The sequence below is a fragment of the Anolis sagrei genome, chromosome 5 (genome assembly GCF_037176765.1).
Source record: "Anolis sagrei isolate rAnoSag1 chromosome 5, rAnoSag1.mat, whole genome shotgun sequence".
Taxonomy (NCBI): Eukaryota; Metazoa; Chordata; class Lepidosauria; order Squamata; family Dactyloidae; genus Anolis; species Anolis sagrei.
In genome coordinates, this window is record NC_090025.1 from 85,151,229 (window position 1) to 85,172,978 (window position 21,750).

The 21,750-nt window shown below is 38.2% G+C and overlaps 1 protein-coding gene across 4 annotated transcripts in view; it reads left to right on the forward strand.

Annotated features, from left to right (window-relative positions):
• Window positions 1-21,750, forward strand: part of RELN (reelin) — a 375,263-nt gene that overhangs the window by 321,272 nt on the left and 32,241 nt on the right. For all 4 annotated transcript variants that reach the window (XM_067468825.1, XM_060778339.2, XM_060778338.2 and 1 more), the window contains exons 46-57: window positions 3,157-3,325; window positions 4,480-4,620; window positions 7,020-7,197; window positions 8,718-8,911; window positions 9,944-10,200; window positions 11,155-11,309; window positions 13,393-13,607; window positions 16,562-16,739; window positions 17,000-17,175; window positions 17,619-17,725; window positions 19,903-20,145; window positions 20,914-21,089. In XM_067468825.1, the coding sequence (XP_067324926.1) occupies window positions 3,157-3,325; window positions 4,480-4,620; window positions 7,020-7,197; window positions 8,718-8,911; window positions 9,944-10,200; window positions 11,155-11,309; window positions 13,393-13,607; window positions 16,562-16,739; window positions 17,000-17,175; window positions 17,619-17,725; window positions 19,903-20,145; window positions 20,914-21,089 (2,189 nt within the window). The remainder of the gene's footprint in view (window positions 1-3,156; window positions 3,326-4,479; window positions 4,621-7,019; window positions 7,198-8,717; window positions 8,912-9,943; window positions 10,201-11,154; window positions 11,310-13,392; window positions 13,608-16,561; window positions 16,740-16,999; window positions 17,176-17,618; window positions 17,726-19,902; window positions 20,146-20,913; window positions 21,090-21,750) is intronic.

Consider the following 21,750-nt stretch of genomic DNA (forward strand, 5'->3'; position numbering starts at 1 on the left):
TAGGTCTCAAGTGATGATAGAAACCAGGACATAGCTATTTCAGAAGTGTTTTAATTCCCAGACATAGATGACACTGCCTCAGTTTCCTATATTAACAGTCTATAGCAGAGGTCCTCAAACTTTTTGAACAGAGGGCCAGGTCACAGTCCCCCAAACTGTTGGAGGGCCGGATTACAATTTGAAAAAAAAACATGAATGAATTCCTATGCACACTGCACATATCTTATTTGTAGTGCAAAAAAAAACCACTTAAAAACAATACAATAATTAAAATGAAGAATCATTTTAACAAATATAAACTTATTAGTATTTCAATGAGATAGGATTGTTGTGCGCTTTCAAGTCGTTTCAGACTTAGGTTGACTCTGAGCGAGGGCTGGGTAAATGACCTTGGAGGGCTGTATCTGGCCTCCGGGCCTTAGTTTGAGGACCCCTGGTCTATAGTTTTACTTTGTGGAGTGGAGTGGGTGGGGTGGGAACAAATAAAGTAGTACATTGTTCATCCATTTCAGTTTAGCTTGACTTCACCCAAGATCTGTAAATTGAGATGCATGTAAATTTTACAAATTCTATATATTTTTATCCCAATTTTAACACAAAATTTATTTATTTATTTATTTATTTATTTATTTATTTAGCAGTTGTGTATACCGGTCTTCTCACCTCCGTTCGAGGGACTCAGGCCGGTTTCTAACATCAATATTACAGACAGTCATTAAAACATCATATTCTAAATCACACTAAAACATTAAAACATTAAAATAGCAAAAAAAAACTCCTGTCCTTTAATACAAGAACTAGATATTTCATGCAATGAATTTAGTATCCCTTAATTATGTCTATAGATGCATGAGAGCTTCCATTCACACATCATTGGTTGCTTGCATGAGTGCCATTCTTTATTCTGAGTAACACAAATCTAGGACAAAGCAGCTTGACATTTCTAGGTAATTATCCTGTTCTGATACTGGTTCCACATCTTGTTGCGTGTATCGTGTTTCTTGTAACACCAGAGATTAAAATTCTGCCTTACATTATGTTTGTTCCTCTCTAAATTAGGAGTAAATTATACTAGCATGAGCTGATTTAAGTTAAACCACACCAAGACTTGATCATGTGTGTCAGTTAACGGCAGGCAATTACTTTAAAATTCTGTGTAAAAATGGAAATGAGGCTTAAAGAAAATCCTTAAAGTAGATTAGCCAATTTGCGTATAAGTAGTGAAGCTATTTAAGTCTAGAAATTAACTACTAGCCCAAAACATAATCATTACACTTCATTTTAGAGCTGCAATTCATTACAGTTGGTAATATTAAGAATAGCTGTGCTTGATCTGTTTCTTGACGTACATCTTCATTTTGGTTGCATCCAATCATTATTTTAACTTGGAGTTTCATTAATCAGAACACTTAAAATCTTTGATTAAGAGTCGTTGTCAAATTTAGAAGAAGGAGATAATATTAACATTATACATACTAGCTTGTTTTAAAATTATATGAAATTATTCACAATGATGTTGGTCGTATATAGTATTTTTAGGGCTTCCATTCCCAAACAGTGTTTTTAATCGTAAATCTTTCTGTGCAGTCAGCTTGTTCACCAATTAACAGTACAAATCTATGCATGTCTAATAAGTATGTCACATTGAATTTAATGAGACTCACTTCTAGAAGAGTCTATATAGGATTACAGTCTAAGTGTTAAATTAAAGGTTAGGTTCTTGAGAACTGACAAGTTAGATCTGCAGTTACCAGAGGCCAATTCTCACATCTATGTTCATGACTTTGTGATCACAGATACAAGTAATGATTTACAAGTGTGAATGAGTTATCACAGATTTAATGCATAACTTTCCATGCTACAGTGACACTCCCAAACACTTTTGTTGTTTAAGCACAGAGTTTTTACAAGTGAGACAATTCATATAATTAACTGGTGATGAGAAATCGATACATGCAAATGCATACATGACCTAGCCCTAGTAAGATCATATCTTTCCAGAGGAGTTTTTGCAAATAAATATTTTCTTCTTTTCCCTCACATTCTTTCTGCATTGTTTAAACTCCTCCATCTACATTGTCTCCATAATCTATTCTATGACCAATCCATTTGCTAGAATCAGTGGAGGGTCTCAAGTGGAGATAGCAGTGCTTTGCTTAAGGCCATCTTGAAGATTTGTAGTTGAGTGGAAATTTGAACTGAAAATATGTGCTTACTACGCCATCAGCTCTGTGTTATACTCAATAATTACATATCTCTCAGCATGACATTCTCTTTTTTATCAGCCTGAATGTTTTTAATCTGTCTTTGATCAATCAAAACTTATATCCCATTGCAGATGGCCTGTCTGCTTTGTGTTACCTTCAGCAGAATGCACACTCAGCTGTGCAGCCAGTTACATGTCCAAGTACCCATTTTTTTCAAAAGCAGTTCATTGCATATAAAGCATACACCACTGAAAGCCCCATGACTACAAGTGCTACACATGGCATTGCTTTAAGTGGGAAGCATAACAAATATGTGTCAAAGTGTTTATTCATAGGCCATAGGTAGGGCATTTGAATTTACACAAACCTACACTAACCATTTTACCATTGTGTTTATTGTAATGTTATTTTGTTATTGTATTCATCTGTTTTTTAATGTAATTTTGATGATGTTGCTTGTTGTTTATGTTTTGGTTTTATTTTGATGTAATATGTTGGCCGGGCTCCGAGTCCCCATGGGGGAGATGGTGGCGGGGTATAAATAAAGATGAGGGCTTCTACGGGACTTTTGAAGAAAATAAATAAATGGCAACATTTAGGGAGTTACCAAGTGGTGACAAGAATAAGTTTGAGAATCGTTTTAGAAATCTTCCTTAAAATGGTTTGCTTAACTTGATGTACTTCTCTCATCTCCTATAACTGTCTAAAAATCAGTTATTTTTACCTTAAACCAAGGATTTTCCAAATAATGAATATGGAGATTTTTTAGTGTATTGGTGTAATTAAGGCCACAATTATACCTGATTGAATAACTGTTTCTTCTTTCATGCAAAGATTATTATTATTATTATTAGTAGTAGTAGTAGTAGTAGTATTATATTGCTGGAATATTTTTGATCATTCTGATCGTATATTTGTAATACTAACTCAATCATTTCAATATTTTCAGCTATTGAGCTAGAGTACTCAGTCGATCTTGGCCAGACTTGGCACCCAGTAATGAGAGACTGCCTTCCCACTAACGTAGAATGCAGTAAATATCACCTTCAGAGGGTTCTGGTATCAGATACATTCAACAAATGGACAAGGATTGTTTTACCACTTCCTCCTTATTCCAGGTAAATTGCATCTGATGTAACAGATTTAGCGTACTGCTCTGAACATGAAACAGTGTCTGCTCTACAGAAGTTTATTTGTTTGTTTGTTTACAGTATTTATATTCCGCCCTTCTCATCCTGCAGGGGACTCAGGGCAGATTAAAATGTACATATACATGGCAAACATTCAATGCCATAGACACACAACATATATAGACAGACACACAGAGGCTATTTAACATTCCAGCTTTTTCATTAGGGTATTCTGGCCACCAGGAGAGCTGTCACTTCACCGTCCATTTGTGACACTGATGAAGTACTTCCTCATTCTTTACATGCTCACTGGAGATTTTTATGGTGTCGTAAATTAGCCTCCCCGCATAAGCGGTACCTAAATTTCCTACTTGACAAATGCAACTGTCTTTTGGGCTACAAAGGTTGACAGCAAGCTACACAAATTGGTCGGAAACTCACTTCGACCCGTGCTGGCTTCAAACTCATGACCTTTTGGTCAGTAGTGATCTTAATGCAGCTGACTCCAAGCCACATGATGCTACACAGAGAACATTACACTCATTGGCTTATTATGGAATTAGTCTGAAAATTTTAACTTAAATCAAACTGCTATAGAACCATAACTTTTTTTTCTTGATTTGCAAGACAAGCTTATTCTAATCAAAGGTTTCACTGACTCTTCATAGATAGTGGTGACATGTTATAAATTCAGCAAATAAATAAGCCATAGAGCACTTGGAATGGAAGCTTAGCAAGTTGAATGCTGCCATCTACTGTTTACATATTTAAGAACATTGTTATGTATTTTATGTATTTATTCATTCATTAGTTGTATATGTTAATCTCTTCCACACCCACTGTGGCCCTCAGAACAACATGTAAAATGTGTTAAGCAATTATTTGTTTTACAACTGGGCAGAAAAACTTAAAGGCCAGTTTTAAAGCAATGTTGGTAGCCAGAGAAAATGTTTTAACCATAACCCAGAAAGACAGCTGAGATGGAATCAGCTTTATGTAGTGAATCACATTTACAGTCATGGTGCTGCTACAGAGAAAGCCCTGTATTTATTGATAAATTGAGCTTTTGGGATATGGAAATTGATGCTTGTCATGGTTTAACTCTGGAGGTATTTGTTTCATGTGTTTTTCCTTTTTCAAAGGTCCCAGGCAACTCGTTTCCGCTGGTATCAGCCAGCTCCATTTGACAAGCAGCAAACATGGGCTATAGATAATGTCTACATAGGAGATGGCTGTATAGATATGTGCAGTGGCCATGGAAGATGCTCTCAAGGGAATTGCATGTAAGTATTTCATCCTTGTAGAAGAAATCCTGCTAAGGGGGAGAAACTTGGAGGTTGAAAGGTGATGCCTCATACAGAGCCTAGCAGGAATGGACAGAGCCTAGTCACACTTAATATTGATGAAAGATGGCTAATGGGAAACTAGGGAAGAATCTTCTTGTTCTTTATGCCCCAAAGATTGGATCTGATACCCATAGGAGCACACCAGGAAATTTAATGACAAGCTGAAAATATTCATCCTATTCCTTTGAAATCTCAGATCACATTCTGAGACCTGCCAACCCTTAATAAATTCCAGTTTGTCATTTCAAATAAACAGGCAAAACCTATCCATAGAATCATAAAGTTGGAAGAGACCTCATGGGCCATCCAGTCTATCCCCCTGCCAAGAAGCAGGAATATTGCATTCAAAGCACCCGTGACAGATGGCCATCCAGCCTCTTTTTAAAAGCTTCCAAAGAAGGAGCCTCCACCACGCTCTAGGGCAGAGAGTTCCACTGCTGAATGGCTCTCACAGTCAGGAAGTTCTTCCTCATGTTCAGATGGAATCTCCTTTCTTGTAGTTTGAAGCCATTGTTCTGTGTCCTAGTCTCCAGGGCAGCAGAAAACAAGCTTGCTCCCTCCTCCCTATGACTTCTGCTCACGTATTTATACATGGCTATCATGTTTCCTTTCAGCCTTCTCTTCTTCAGGCTAAACATACCCAACTCTTTAAGCCGCTCCTCATAGGGCTTGTTCTCCAGACCCTTGATCATTTTAGTCACCCTCCTCTGGACACATTCCAGCTTGTCAAAATCTCTCTTCAATTGTGGTGCCCAGAATTGGACACAGTATTCCAGGTGTGGTCTAACCAAGGCAGAATAGAGGGGTAGCATGACTTCCCTGGTTCTAGACACTAGACTCCTATTGATGCAGGCCAAAATCCCATTGGCTTTTTTTGCCGCCACATCACATTATTGGCTCACGATTAACTTGTTGTTCACGAGGACTCCAATATCTTTTTCACATGTACTGTTCTCGAGCCAGGCATTGTCCCCCATTCTGTATCTTTGCATTTCATTTTTCCTGCTAAAGTGGAGTATCTTGCATTTGTCACTATTGAACTTCATTTTGTTAGTTTTGGTCCATCTCTCCAAACTGTCAAGATTGTTTTGAATTCTGCTCCTGTCTTCTGGAGTATTGGCTATCCCTCCCAATTTGGTGTTGTCTGCAAACTTGACGATCATGCCTTCTAACCCTTCAACTAAGTCATTTATAGATTACTTTTCTTCACAGTACATATTTTTTCTTTTAAAAGGGAGCTTTGGCCATCCTAAACAACCATGTATGGCACCATTTTGTTAGATACAGCCGTTTATGATGTAAGAAACATTCCTTCTACTGTTCAGTCATTGTGAATTGTATTTGTTTGTGTAGGAAAGCCAAGTAAAAGTTGAACTAGGCAGCTTACTGTAATAGTTACAAAGCAGAATGAGACACAGGCAAGGTATCACAATAGCAACAGGAAATGAAAGACAAATCTGAGGGCTTCTATGGGACTTTTGGAGAAAATGAATAAATAGCAGCATTTAGGGAGTCACCAAGTGGTGACAGGAATAAGTTTGAGAATCGTTTTAGAAATCTTCCTTAAAATGGTTTGCTTAACTTGATGTTCTACTCTCATCTCATATAACTGTCTGAAAATCAATTATTTTTACCTTAAAACAAGGATTTTCCAAATAATGAATTTGGATATTTTTAGTGTATTGGTGTAATTAAGACCACAATTATACCTGATTGAATAACTGTTTCTTCTTTCATGCAAAGAAAAAAAGAGCTGTGTAAACTCATTTAGAGAAAGCTTAGAGAAGACAATTATGCTGGGGAAAATGGAAGGAAAAAGGAAGAGGGGCCGACCAAGGGCAAGATGGATGGATGGCATCCTTGAAGTGACTGGATTGACCTTGAAGAAGCTGGGGGTGGTGATGGCTGACAGGGGGCTCTCACATGGACTAGTCCATGAGGTCATGAAGAGTCGGAAATGACTGAACGAATGAACAACAACAAACTCATTTCTCCGCAAGACAGGAACCTTTTGGAACATTCAGGATTTGTATCCATGGAGGAAAACAGAGACTTTACTGCAGCCTCAAACTTGCTATGTTTACTAGGAAAGTCTGAAAAAATGTAATCTTATTTTAGTGAACATAGTTGTAGAGTTCTATATCACTTCCTGTTTGGACATTTCCAGTGAACATGGGAAGGTCACTTATAGGACATAGCAATGCATATTCCTCTTCCTTTCTTTGTATATAGATTTTGAGTGTTTGAATAGTGGCTGAAACAGTCCCCTTCTGTAAATGAATCATTGCATCCAAAATATTTTCAAAACATAACTATCTGTTTGATGTCACTTACAGGTGTGATGAAAACTGGGGTGGGCTGTACTGTGATGAGCCAGAGACACCTCTTCCTACCCAATTGAAAGATAACTTCAATCGTGCTCCTTCTGGTCAAAACTGGTTAACAGTCAATGGTGGGAAACTGAGCACTGTCTGTGGAGCTGTGGCATCAGGAATGGCCCTTCATTTCAGTGGGGTTTGTATTTTGTTTGGATAACACCAAAGCTCTTTTTATATTTCCAAAGTATAGTTCAGATAAAAGGAAGTACAAATTCGCATATTAGCATTATAAACAGAGAGGGTGTGCAAAATGTGAAAATTTCACACAAATTTAACAGTCATTGAGCATGTGCAGGCTGGGTGTTTGGCCTGTTAATAGTTATCATGCAGCTGGCCCTTTACAGATTTTACATTTCTAGTTATTTAGTTTTGGTGAAGCCCTCACAGACAGTTTGAGAAACAAGTTACTTCTTTCTTACTCCTCCATTCTGCAGATTTGGGTCTTATCATCTCACTTTATTAAGAGTAATATTAGATTAGATAAGTCATAAGTCAAAGCTAAGTAAGGATCATTTTCAGTTATGGTTTTAAACCAGCTTTGGAGGATTAATAGTGATAAATCATGATTAAAGCACCTGAAGCATTGCATCTGCAGTGGTCCTAAGTGATCAGTTGATGAACAGAGTACTTAGTCCTACGTGTTGCAGACCCCAGATGTAAAGTAACATCTTAGTAATCATGTCATTTGTAAAGTTCAGCAGGCGGCTGCCAGATTACTAACTGGGGCGGCATACAGGGAGCATACCACCCCCCTGTTATGCCAGCTCCACTGGCTGCCAGTCCATCTCTGAGCCCAATTCAAAGTGCTGGGTTTGACCTATAAAGCTCTATACAGTTCGGGCCCAGCTTACTTGTCCGAATGCATCTGCCCCTATGTCCCGCCTCGCAATTTAAGATCATCCGAGGAGGCCCTGCTCTCGCTCCCGTCAACAGCGCAAATGCAGCTGGTGGGGACGAGGAGCAGGGCCTTCTCGGCTGTGGCCCCCCGCCTATGGAACACACTCCCAAAGGAGGTAAGATCTACTCCCTCGCTCCTGACCTTTAGAAAAAAAATTAAATCATCTTTCTGGGGCCAGGCCTTCGGACAATAAATCTTTGCAGCTTTTAATGGGACAAATACTGGAACGGCGACTTGACTGATGAGATTGTTTTATGGTTTTAATAACTGGTTTTGATATTTGGGAATGTACTGTTTTTAATATGATTTATGTTTAAAGTGTGGATTTACTATTGTAAGGCATTGAATTTTTGCCATTATCTATGTGTAAACCGCTTTGAGTCCCCCTAGGGGCGAGAATAGCGGTATATAAATACTGTAAATAAATAAATAAATAAATAATTAATCAATTTTGAAATCATGGAAGGCAACTAAATTGAAATCTTACAATTATTTGGAATATGAAAGACATGAATTGATATTTCTACTATGGGGTCCATACCAATACAAATAGTGAGGAGGGCGACTACAAAATTGAAAATTGTATTTGTAGCATGTTCTCCTCATCCTCTTATTTTGGTTTATACATCCCATTTTAAATCCTGGACTTAGTTGCATTAAAAATATCAAGTAAACTTGGAATCTAGTAAATAAATACAAGTTGAGTTTATTTTCTTTAAGCAATTATTACCCTTTTGTCCATTGTTTTGTTTCTCTAGGGATGCAGCCGTTTGCTTGTTACAGTGGATCTAAACCTAACTAATGCAGAATTTGTCCAGTTCTATTTCATGTATGGATGTCTGATAACTCCCAACAATCGTAATCAAGGCGTTCTCCTAGAATACTCTGTGAATGGCGGCATTACCTGGACCATCTTAATGGAAATATTTTATGACCAGTTCAGCAAGCCAGGGTAATAAATAAATCATTGTTTGTTCAGACAAGAGTGAATTAACTATAAATACAGCCCTTCCCCTTACCATACAGACTTCATGGCAGCTCTGAGCTCAGAGTACAATGTAAGGTACTCCCTGACCAAAAACCTTGCACTAAATGACCTCAGTAGCACTTTATTTATGGTTCATGCAATTAAATCCTTCCTCATCCCCGGATCCCCCCTCCCGATGTTTGACATTGTCCTGTCCCCCAGTGTTTTAAAATTTTATCCTGAATTTGGCCCTGCCCAGTGAAATCTTTTGTGTTTTAATGTCTGATTTTACATTGTTGTGTTGCTATTATATTGTTTGCATTTATGTATTTTATTTTTTGGTTTTATTATGTTCTTGTGTTATATTGTTGTGTATTGTACTGATGGGCATGGCCTTATGTAAGCTGCACCGAGTCCCCTTGGGGGAGATGGAGCGGGGTATAAATAAAGTTTTATTATGTATTTATTATTACAGTCATGCACTATTATCAATGCCATTATCATTATCCACAACAGTTATCAAGGTTTATCTAGAACATATCTATGATGATCATTCAAAAGTAATGCCCCACTTTTTTCTCAGAATATATGTTCCTTTTATGACAGCATTTGTCAAAATCATAAGCATCAAGGTGTGTGTGTGTGCCTTCAAGTTGATCTACAGTAATCCCATAAATTTCACATAATTTTCTTAGGCAAGGGCTACTCAGAAGTGGTTCTTCCAGTTCCTTCCTCTAAAATATAGCCGACAGTTATATTTCATTGGTGCTCTCCCATCCAGATACTAACTAGGACTGATCTGGTATTTCTGTAGTAGTCCCCTTATGTGTAAGACACCAAATAATTCACCTATTGCCCAAATGTTTGTATCCACATCCATGAAATACCGCTGCTTTCTTTGGGTTTGATCAAATAAATCTGTCAGGATTTTTAAAAATCATTTTCATTACTTAAAAAGTTTGTGAAAAGATGAAAGCATAAAGTTTCAAAAGGCTTCATCTAATTGCTGTCTTCCAGCTTTGTGAACATTCTCCTTCCTTCTGATGCCAAAGAAGTAGGAACCCGTTTCCGCTGGTGGCAGCCAAAGCATGATGGCTTAGATCAGAGTGACTGGGCCATTGACAATGTATTGATATCAGGGTCAGCTGATCAGAGGACAGTAATGCTGGACACATTTAGCAGTGCACCACTGCCACAGCACGAACGCACTCCTGCAGATGCTGGGCCCATGGGAAGGATTGCTTTTGATATGTTTATGGAAGACAGGACAACAGGTAGGAGTTCATTTGAGATACCAAGATTGTTGTTGTCTCTCTCAGGGCTTTTGTGGCTTTTCTCAGAAACTGGAAAAGCAACATTTTTTACAAATACTCTGTATACTCGAGTATAAACCTAGTTTTTCAGTCCTTTTTTTAGGCTGAAAAAGTCTCCCCCGGCTTATACTCGAGTCAAGGTTATTTATTATTTTACTTTGTTGTTGTTGTTTTACTTTATTATTGTTATTACATTTATTATTTTACTCTATTTATTATTGTTATTGTTACATTTATTATATTACTCTATGATTGTTATTATTACATTTATTATTTTACTCTATTATTACTATTATTATCATTATTTTACTTTATTTATTATTATTGGAAGGATATATAAGCATATTTACATTGAAGAAGGTCAGAATAATGGTTGAATCAGAGTTGGACAGTCTTATGTTGAATTACAGTTTTATGTACATATTCAAAACATTTAACCAACTGATGCCTCAATTAATGTAATTTTATTGGTATCTATTTTTATTTTGAAATTGACCCATAAATGCTGCATTTCCCACCCTCAGCTTATATTCAAATCAATCCATTTCCCCAGTTTTTTGTGGTAAAATTAGGTGCCTCGGCTTATATTTGGGTCGGCTTATACTCGAGTATATACGGTATGCTTATACAATGATGGGAAATGCTTGACTGGTTGAATTTCTTCTCAATATAGAAATGTTAAAACGTACTAGAATTCTATCCTTCCCTCTCACACAGCATAGTCCTGGAACTAGGATAAGAAAATGTGGGTTCCATTGCAAAGCTAAAATTTCCTTCAAAGGTGAACTCAATTGAAGATCATTGCTTAGCATGATGAAGTCCAACATTCTGTCATGTTTCAACAATCAAGTAATTAATACTATCAGTTGTTTTAATTACCAAATATTGCATTTTTGAATTATTTATTTTCTTAAGTGAACGAGCATTGGCTATTCCATGATGACTGTTCGATTGAAAGATTCTGTGACTCTCCTGACGGCGTCATGATGTGTGGCAGCCATGATGGCAGAGAAGTTTATGCTGTCACTCATGATCTGACTCCTACAGAAAACTGGATTATGCAGTTCAAGGTAAACTCTGCTTTACAAAGCCTTAAGAAAGATTACTTGCCTTAACACTATGGAATGTTCCAAGAATGGTCAAATGCCTAAACTGGACTAACATGATGCATTCCTGATAAACTATTTATTCTTGGCTGTTCTCAAATATCCTCATTGGGTTTTTAAATATTTTTAATTAACCATATATTGCTACCATATGCAAAAATACCTTTTCAAAGTCCATAGAATCATGGAGTTGGATGAGTCCAACCCCATTCTGCTATGTGGAAATGCACAATTAAATTACTCCCAACAGATGCTATCCAGTCTCTATTTAAAACCTATAATAAGGACACTACCACACTCCAAGGCAACAGCACATCCCACTATCTACTCAAATCAGAACTAATAATAGGACTAACGATATACATTGACAAAAGCCAGCTTTGTCAATAAACATTGACAAACATCAGAGGACAGTAATGCTGGACACGTTTAGCAGTGCATCACTGCCACAGCACGAACAAACTCCTGCAGATGCAATAAACATCGACAAAGGCCAATGTTTTAGCAATAAAGATTGACAAAGGTCAGCTTTAAAGATAGGCTACATTATTTTCTAGTTCTGACAACTGATGAGTTTTCACACAATATAACAAACACTAAAAATTAGAGGAAAGAAGGCTATGTGTTGTGTAACAGTCCAGTTATATCAAGAGAGATTGTCAGCAGCTCTAGAAATTTCTGCTGTTGACAGACTGAAAGTGTACACCTTGAATAAGAGCAATCAATAATATGAGGGCCAAAGCATTTTTTTTTTGTAAATAGGATAAGTAAAAACCTGTTTGAATTATAAAATGCAATCATAAACAAGCACGTGAAGACCTGTTTTCCCTTTTGCGTGTAGATTTTAATATGTGCTTCCCAGTATTTATTTATTCATTTATATCCCGCCCTTCTCACCCCCAAAGGAGACTCAGAGCAGCCAGTAATAATAAATATAATAATAAACTTTATTTATACCCCGCCACCATCTCCCCCAATGGGGACTCAGGGCGGCTTACATGAGGCCAAGCCTAGACAACAAATTACAATAAGATAAAATACAAGTTACAATAAAATAAACAATATCGCAATAAAGTACAAAACATATGAATACAATAAACAATATACAAAAAACATTTTTTTAAAAAACCAAACATAATAACAGTGAGCAGGCCACATGTACATAAAATGATTTTTAAAAAAATAACTCAGGGTGAGATAAAGGAGCAGAATTATTTGTGAGTGAGAACTCATGGAGAGACAGGGTGATAGACTGACCTTCGTACAAGGGGGGGTGTACTCCTAGGACAAGAACGTTGAGGGGAGCAATACCTTAAGATTATGTGACTACTCTCCAAGTCTGTGATTCCTTATTTAGGGCACAGGAGCTTCCCTCTTGGGTCCCTTCCAGTGCTCCTGTCCCAGAAGGCATTCATCATTATGAGAACATTTGGGGGACAGGGGCAACAGTGAACAACAGAGCTAGTAAACAAAAAGAACCAGAGACCATCAGCCCATATGGGACTCTTCTTGCTCTTATCTTACTTCCACTTCTGATAATGGGAACAAAGAAAGAGCCCTTGGTAGACAAGAACCATCCATCAACTTTAGCTTGAAAATTGAAGTGGGCCATTGTAAACATACTCTTTGTGAGAAAATATTATATAATATTATTCATACTACGGATTTCAGATTGTTCAACTAAAATAGTTGCAAGCTTCAGGTGTTGTCTTCTCTAAAAGAAACTGATTCTATTCAGCTTGAAAGCTTCAATTGTAGATGTAATGGTAGTATGCTTACATATACACCTTAAACAGTGTTGCATGAGATGGCTGTAAAATTAAAAACACTATGGGATAGGATACCATTCTATTAAATCAGAAGAAAGGTTTCTCTTTTTCTCTTCTCATTGGAATGCAACAAAATCCTAGGTAAAGCTTCTGTATGCCTCAGATTTTCACCTTTTTGGAATAAAAATGCTTACTGTCTTAGAAATATACATCATAGTCACAACATTATATTTATTGCTTCAAAACAACAACTCTTTCTCTTTCTTTACACTTATTAGATTTCAGTAGGATGTAAAACCTCAGAAAAGATTGCCCAGAACCAAGTCCATGTGCAGTTTTCTACTGACTTTGGAGTGAGTTGGAGCTACCTAATACCACAGTGCTTACCTGCTAACCCTAAATGTTCTGGGACTGTATCACAGCCATCTGTCTTCTTTCCAACAAAAGGCTGGAAAAGAATAACCTACTCACTACCTGAAAGTCTAATTGGAAAGTAAGTATGAGATGGTATCTAGGCTGCCAATTTTCCTCCACATTTAATATGACGGGGTGTGTTTTATAGGCAAAGTTTTGGGAGAGGAACAGCTCTGGTTCTAGAGGCCAGGTAGCCTTCTGGGTTAATGTTGCACTCCAGGTCAGGGAAAAGCCCTCTGACTTTAAAACACACCACACAAAGAGTGAAGAAATGATGCCTGGTCTAACCAGTTTTCCCTTGAAGCAAATATTTTATCCCAAAACCCAGAAATTGGTTTCGCTTTCCCCCACACTTGCCCCTTATCAGACAAAGCCTTTCAGAGCGACGTAAACACTGAGTTTGCTGTCAATCTGGCTGATCTCCAGCCACCTATTCTTCAACTCCCTATCTGGCTGCTCATTAGAATTCCCAGATGCCAGATTGTTTTCCAAACCCAAATCTTGAGAGCTCACAGAGAGAGGGAATGAACCATCATTGCTAGGCCCAGCAGGGATATTTTCATGAGAAACTGCCCTTTGCACTGGGGCATCTCTGCCACTGTCTGTATGAAAATCATCTCCATCTTGTACCTCAGCCTTGGCACCATCATTTCCCTCATCATTTCCCACATCAGGATCCTGAAACACAAACACAGGCTGATGCCCAACGGTTAATGTTTCCTGGGGGCAAATGAGATAAGGGTGCCCTCCGATAACACAGACATCCTTTTTACCTTGCAAAAAGATTCATGGAGTGATAATTCTGTCTCTTTGTATACAGGGAAAGAAAAACCCCTTTAAATGGTCAGGATAGGATGCCTTTCTCTAGTGTTGAGACAAGAAATTCCTGTTCTTTTATTTAGAAACAATTTTACACTCCCAAACAAGACCCAGATATCATACCTGAGGCCTGGTACAAACCTGTAATACAGACCTCTCTTTCCACCTAAAAGCCACCATCCCTGACCCCATACAGACAATCTTATGAGCCATGAAAAAAAGATTGTTTTAATTCAGAAGTTACAGTTGTACAAACACCTGCTTTTTTCTACTTGGTTTAAAAACATTACCCAGCCTGAAAGTCCAACAAAGTTGCTCTTTTGTAAATTTTGATCATTCATCAAAGGATTATTACTCAGTAAATATCTTGATTTTCTAATAAACTAATGCAAACATTAGGTCAATCAACTTTAAAAATGTATAATCCTGTCCATTTTCACTGCTAAATAATGAATTACCGACCTTCAGTCTCTCTTGCAGGTTCATGCTCAGTATGTGGTTTAACCAGACTTTCCCCATATTAGAACATCTTACAACTGATTAATGCCAACTTGCTGGAATACCTTTTACATTCCACCACAGACACTGACAATGTGCGAAAATATTCCTAGGGTGATGCACACTTCACTGAAAGATTATTGCCATTGTTTCTTGTAAATTCCATTTCATAATAAAAGTGGGGCCTGAAAGAGCTGAGATTCTCATGAACTCAACATTTAGAAGTTCCCTCCTGTTTCTGGTGCCATATATTTAGGAATTATTTATTTATTTTGTATCAAAAGCATTGCATAAATTAGTATAAAACCGATAAAAATAGAAGAAGCGCAGGTGGCTAAATATCTTTTGACCAAAAATGGGCAACAGCAATGGCATTGTCTGTAGCCTCCAACAATTCTTCCTCTGTACATGAGGCAAAGCATAGTGGACAAACATACAGATGCGGAGTTGCCTGTTCTGCTCCACAGTCACATAAGGTGTGGGATTCTTTTAGGTAGTGCCATTTTGCCAGGTTGTCTTTTGATCTGCCCACTCCACTTCTGAGGCTGTTCAGGGACTTCCAAGTTGACCATTCTTGGTTTGCCCCTGGAGGAAGAACCTCGGGGGGGGGGGGGCATCCAGTTGGGATTTCCTGGTCTAGCTTCCCAGAGGGATACCCTTGCTGTTGCTGGGGGGATGCCAAGAGGAGTTGTAGTTCTCATAAAGCTTTTCCTTGATTTGAGTCTACTGGGAGGAGGCTGGTCGCCTTGTAGTGGATGGCTTTCATAATGTTCGGCCTTATTTCTCTCACATTTAGCAGCAACTTCCCATCGCACATCGGGGGGGGGGGGGCAATGCCAGCTAGTGTGTAGAGTTTATCAAGAGGTGTAGGTTTAAAACATCCTGTGATTATTCTGTAGGTTTAAGACATCCTGTGATTATTCTGCATGTTTTATTCAATGCTATGTTCACCTGCTTTGCATGGGCAGACCTATGCCAAACAGGGCAGGCGTACTCAGCAGTTGAGTAAGACAAAACTAGGGCTGGTGTACTTATATATGAATGTATTGGTAAAGAAATGCCCCTGGTTGCATGGAATATGTGTCCTAATATATAGATGCCATTGTGCACAAGTGCATCATGATTGTGAGTGAATTAGACACCTTCTCTGGGGGCTACAAATCTTACTAGAAGTAGCAGCTGTCATTTCACCCTATGTTTTGCTGTGCCCTTCCCTCAAGGTGTCCCCCCGTCTACCTATGTACATAAAACTCTGGGAAAATAAATCTCTCTGTCGCCTGGTGAATTTAACCACACAAACATGTCCTTTAAAAAAAAGGCACGAAGCTGGAGGCAGACCAGGTGGCCAAGCAGTTCAGATGGATGTTTGAGATCACGTTAACACACTTTATGATTTAGCACATTCTCAAGATCCATATAATAGACAACAAAGATAAAAGGAAATAAGGTCTTCAAAATATCTTCATGAAAGTTGCCGGTAGACTTCTGTTCCTTGACAAAATGTATCCCTTCCTCTCCTCATAAGGGGACCGTGTTTCCAGCACTGGGGAGGGTGCTTTCTCTAATATTGTCAATTTTTGTTCAGGTCTATTCATGTTTTAATCATATTTGTCAGAAAAATATTTAAGTTATCTTAACTGCTGGTGATAGATATATAGTGATAATATTATTTGTTCTGTATAATGATTTCTGTTTCTCTGTATGTCTTTCATTCAGCCCAGTACGGTTTAGATTCTATCAGAAGTATTCTGATATGCAATGGGCCATAGACAATTTCTATCTTGGACCTGGTTGTATAGAGAACTGCAGAGGACATGGAGACTGTCTAAAAGAACAGTGTATCTGTGATCCAGGTTTCTCTGGTCCCAACTGCTACTTGACTCAGCCATTGAAGGTAATCTACATACATGTTTAGTACATATTGTAGTAAAAAATACATTAAACAAAAATACTTTGGGAAATATTTTTAAAACTAGATATACTTCCATAGAGAATGATTTTCAACTTTTTGTCTTTAATGAAAGCAAATTTATATTCCAATAAAATCAATTTCATGTGCAAAGTTATTGTTGGTGTACTATGAGAGAAATCATATTTTGCTAACTACTTGCTTACAAAACACATTTCTTTAGTGATCCCACTCTCCTTTAACAGACTTTCTTGAAGGAGCGCTTTGACAATGAAGAAATTAGACAAGATTTATGGATGTCTCTGGAAGGAGGCACTGCTTGCATGGAATGTGGAATTCTTGCAGAAGACACGGCTCTGTATTTTGGAGGCACTGCCGTGAGACAGGCTGTTACTCAAGATTTGGATTTACGGGGTGCAAAGTATGTCAGGGTGCTTAATAGATTGCATAGAGCTAATGCATTTCTACTTAGATTGTCTTTAAATAATGACAGGGCAGCAAACTAGATTGCCGTGAGGACAGGAAATGGAACATCCCTTTCACCTTTAAATCATCCAATTGAGAAGGAGGGAGGGAGGCTGGTCTTACTGAGGCATAAATCAGTTCACTGAACAGTGAGAAAAAGTTGCTTTTTGTTTTCATAGGCATATAATCCATATTCTGATATGGCTGTGTTCGGTAATTATAATAATTTTAGTTTAGTTCCAAATCTGTCCTCATTTTATTCTGTGGGATATAGTTCTTGTATACATATCAGCTGTACTTGTTGTAGACACATTTAATTTTTATTGGACAGGGGATGATGCTAAATATTTTCTTAGTGTTGTTCATTTTATAATTCCTTGCCAATATGTTCTCATTCAGATTTTTACAATATTGGGGAAGAATTGGGAGTGAAAGCAATATGACAACTTGTCACAGACCAAAATGTCGGAAGGAAGGAGTTCTGCTAGATTATTCAACTGATGGAGGCAAGTGTCTGTTTCAATGAAACTGGACAAATATTTTTGCTTATGTTTATGTACCTTAACATTACAAAACGCTGGCAAAGTTTTGTACCAATCTCACAAGCTTGTCTTGTGGGCACAAGGGAGAGAGCCTTCTCTTCTGTGGCCCCCCGACTTTGGAACTCTTTACCTGGGGAGATCAGGAAAGCCCCTTCACTAGAAACATTTAAAAAGAACCTCAAAACCTGGCTTTTCCGCTGCGCCTTTGGTGAGTAGGTGCACAGTATAATATTTTACACCCCTCAACGTTTTCATAGAATCATAGAATCAAAGAGTTGGAAGAGACCTCATGGGCCATCCAGTCCAACCCCCTGCCAAGAAGCAGGAATATTGCATTCAAATCACCCCTGACAGATGGCCATCCAGCCTCTGCTTAAAAGCTTCCAAAGAAGGAGCCTCCACCACACTCCGGGGCAGAGAGTTCCACTGCTGAACAGCTCTCACAGTCAGGAAGTTCTTCCTAATGTTCAGATGGAATCTCCTTTCTTTTAGTTTGAAGCCATTGTTCCGCGTCCTAGTCTCCAAGGAAGCAGAAAACAAGCTTGCTCCCTCCTCCCTGTGGCTTCCTGGGTTTTCTGCTAATGGAGTTCGTGCCCTCCAAATAGGATGTTCTGCCTCACAACTCTGTGTGTTTTCTGAGTTCCATATAAACGTCCTGCTCCTATCTTATCTCATCATAGTTTGTTAACTGTTTTTTATCCGGAACATGTGGCCCGCCCATTGTCGTCACTATAGTGATTTTGTTTATTGGAAAGTTTATTTTATTTTATTTTTCTTTCATGTCATTTTGATAATGTTGTGGTTGTATGTTGTATATGCTTTGATTTTATTGCTGTATTATGTTGTCTGGGCTTGGCCCCATGTAAGCCGCTCCAAGTCCCCATCGGGGAGATGGATTATTATTATTATTATTATTATTATTATTATTATTATTATTAAGTTATAGGATGGGACAGGCCCGTAGACAGGATTTTGTTTCGGGGGGGGGGGCTGAATTTTTTTCAGGGGGTGTTTCGGGGGGCTGAGTTTCGGGGGGGGGGGCTGAGTCTGAGTGAAAGAGGGTCTACCCTAGCAAACCTTTTGTATCATTACCCCAATACCCCCATGCATATGGGATATATTGAGTATGGTGATCAGATCATGATATGAATAAACATAACAGTTTAAGTAATGCACCAGTAAGGCCTTTTCGCGAACCACCATGAGAATTTCGGGGGGGGGGCTGAAGCCCCCCAAGCCCCCCCCCCCCCGGCTACATGCCTGGGACGGGACATTGCTGAGCTCTTGCTCTGAATATGCATTTATCAGAAAGTTCTATTCACCTAAAGTTATTTGCAGTATGGAGCCCTTAATCCAGTACATGTACCTGATATCCGTATCAACACAAATAATAGCTGAAAATATGAAAAAGACAGTCTCAGGAAAGCTTAAATCTGCAGTATGCTATGCATAAGCATAATTCTGACTAGAGAAGTCGGTTTATTGAAAATCTGGTACTTATCCAAATATTGTGGATGTCTTCCAAATAAAATTGTTTCATGTTCAGAAATATATTTTCATATCCACATTATTCTTTTCTTTGAACAATATTTTCCTGAATTCCAGAAGGAACCTGGATGAAATGATCTTAGCTGCACTGACATTTTTTATTTGCTTATTTTTAAGAATTAGTCAAATGATCAAGAACTGCTTATTGTGAGACAAGAGTTATTCAACTGGAAAATCAGAGATGTCATATTTATTTTTTATATTGATCACTTGGGTATTTCTTTACTTTTCATGGCTTATATAGCCCTTTGTGGTACATTCTTAACATTCCTCAGTAGTAATAAATAGTTAAAATAAAGCATTCCTACAAGTCATAAGGCTGTGAAAGCATCAAACGCCAAACTCCAACACATATACACTATTTTAGAATCAAGATGAAGGTAGGCAAGTGGTGTATAGTCTCTGCTTTGCTCATTTTAAGAACTCCTGGTAATTAGACTTATTAAAAGGACAGATACAATTATGACCAATTCAAAGTGACTCACTGAATTACAATGTGCCAGGTGTTTGGATTTACTATTTGAAGTCCAGCTTCAGTATAAATCAGATATTAATGAATTTCCTGCTTCTGCGTTGACTCTTTTCTGATACAGGAATATCTTGGACATTGCTTCATGAGATGGATTATCAAAAGTACATCTCCATAAGGCATGATTACGTATTGCTCCCAGAAGATGCACTGACCAATACAACCCGCCTGCGTTGGTGGCAGCCGTTTGTGATAAACAATGGAATTGTGGTTTCAGGCTTTGATCGTGCTCAGTGGGCACTAGATAATGTTCTCATTGGAGGAGCAGAAATCAACCCAAGTCAGCTGGTAGATACGTTTGATGATGGTAAGTGTCAAATAGATAAACATTTGGGGAGGCCCTGTTCTTGGTCCCGCCTTCGTCACAAGTACGTTTGGCAGGGACGAGAGACAGGGTCTTCTCAGTGGTGGCCCCTCGGCTATGGAACACCCTCCCTAGGGAGATCAGATCTGCTCCCTCCTTCTTAACATTTTGGAGGCAAGTTAAAACATGGCTGTTCGAGCAAGCATTTACAAATGCAGAGTAGCTAATATAGGAAATTGAATGATTTGACAATGGAACTGGACAATGCTTGATAATAATGAGACGCTAATGATGTTGTTTTTATTGCTTTTGTGTGTTTTATACTGTTTAATGTTTTAATCTGTATTGTGTTTTTATATGTACATGATTTGTTGGAAACCGCCTTGACTCGCCGATTGGCTGAGAAAGGTGGTATACAAATACAGTAAATAAATAAATACATTTCCTCAACTTGATGTGGTGATGGTGGTGGAAGTTGGAATCCATGATTGCATTTTAGTTTGCGTGATAAACAGGAAACTTTTTCAGCTAATGTTTTTGAAATTTCTGCCCACATACATCGTAGAAGAACATTTAGCAGTCATTAGTCATGATCAAAGAATAAATATTCTACAAGAAAGTTTTCTAGACATAGATATCCATACCATATTCTGAATGGAATGGAATAATTTAAACTTTGTATTTTCCAACAATGTCAAATTTTGCAAAAGCGCAGTATTTACCCAAACATTACCACACTTCCAATTAATTTTGTCTAACTGATATTGATAGAAGGCATCTCGCATGAAGAAAACTGGAGTTTCTATCCAAATGCAGTCAGGACTGCGGGATTCTGCGGCAATCCGTCATTTCATCTCTACTGGCCAAATAAGAAGAAGGATCAGACACATAATATCCTGTCCTCTCGGGAACTCATTATACAACCAGGATATATGATACAGTTTAAAGTAAGAAGTAGCTTCTATTCATTAAGTGTTAAACCAATACTCAGTAAGATTTGCCCCCAAGTCTAATGGCATATCAAGTTCAGATTTCTCTCAAATATTTATTGTAAAGGTTTAATATGCTGCATAGTGTTACTATATTCAAAGAATACTACCTAGAGGAAAAAACAAACTTGATGGGTTCTGCCAATCAAAATGGAAGCCCTTGTTGTTTGCGATGTTTACGATGATGTTGTTAACAAGTGGAACTGGCATTATACAAAATAATCCCTTTACTAGGGCAGTGATTAACTAATACGTTACAAGCTTTAGGGTGCATCTCCACTGTAGAATTAATGTGGCAGAATTAACTGCCACAGCTCAGTGCTCTTGAATCCTGGAAATTGGAGTTTGGTGGGGCAAAGATCCTGTAAAACACAATTACCATGATTCCATAGTTTTGAGTCATGACAGTATATTATGAGACTGCATTTTACTTCTGCTGTGTAGATGCACCTTTAGTCTGGATCGGTCCATGCAATAGACCGCCAGCTGCGCCCGTACCTTGGAAAGTCTGACTTGGCCACAGTGGTCCACGCCCTGGTTACATCCCGTTTAGACTACTGCAATGCTCTCTACGTGGGGTTGCCTCTGAAGACTGCTCGGAAGCTTAAAATGGTCCAAC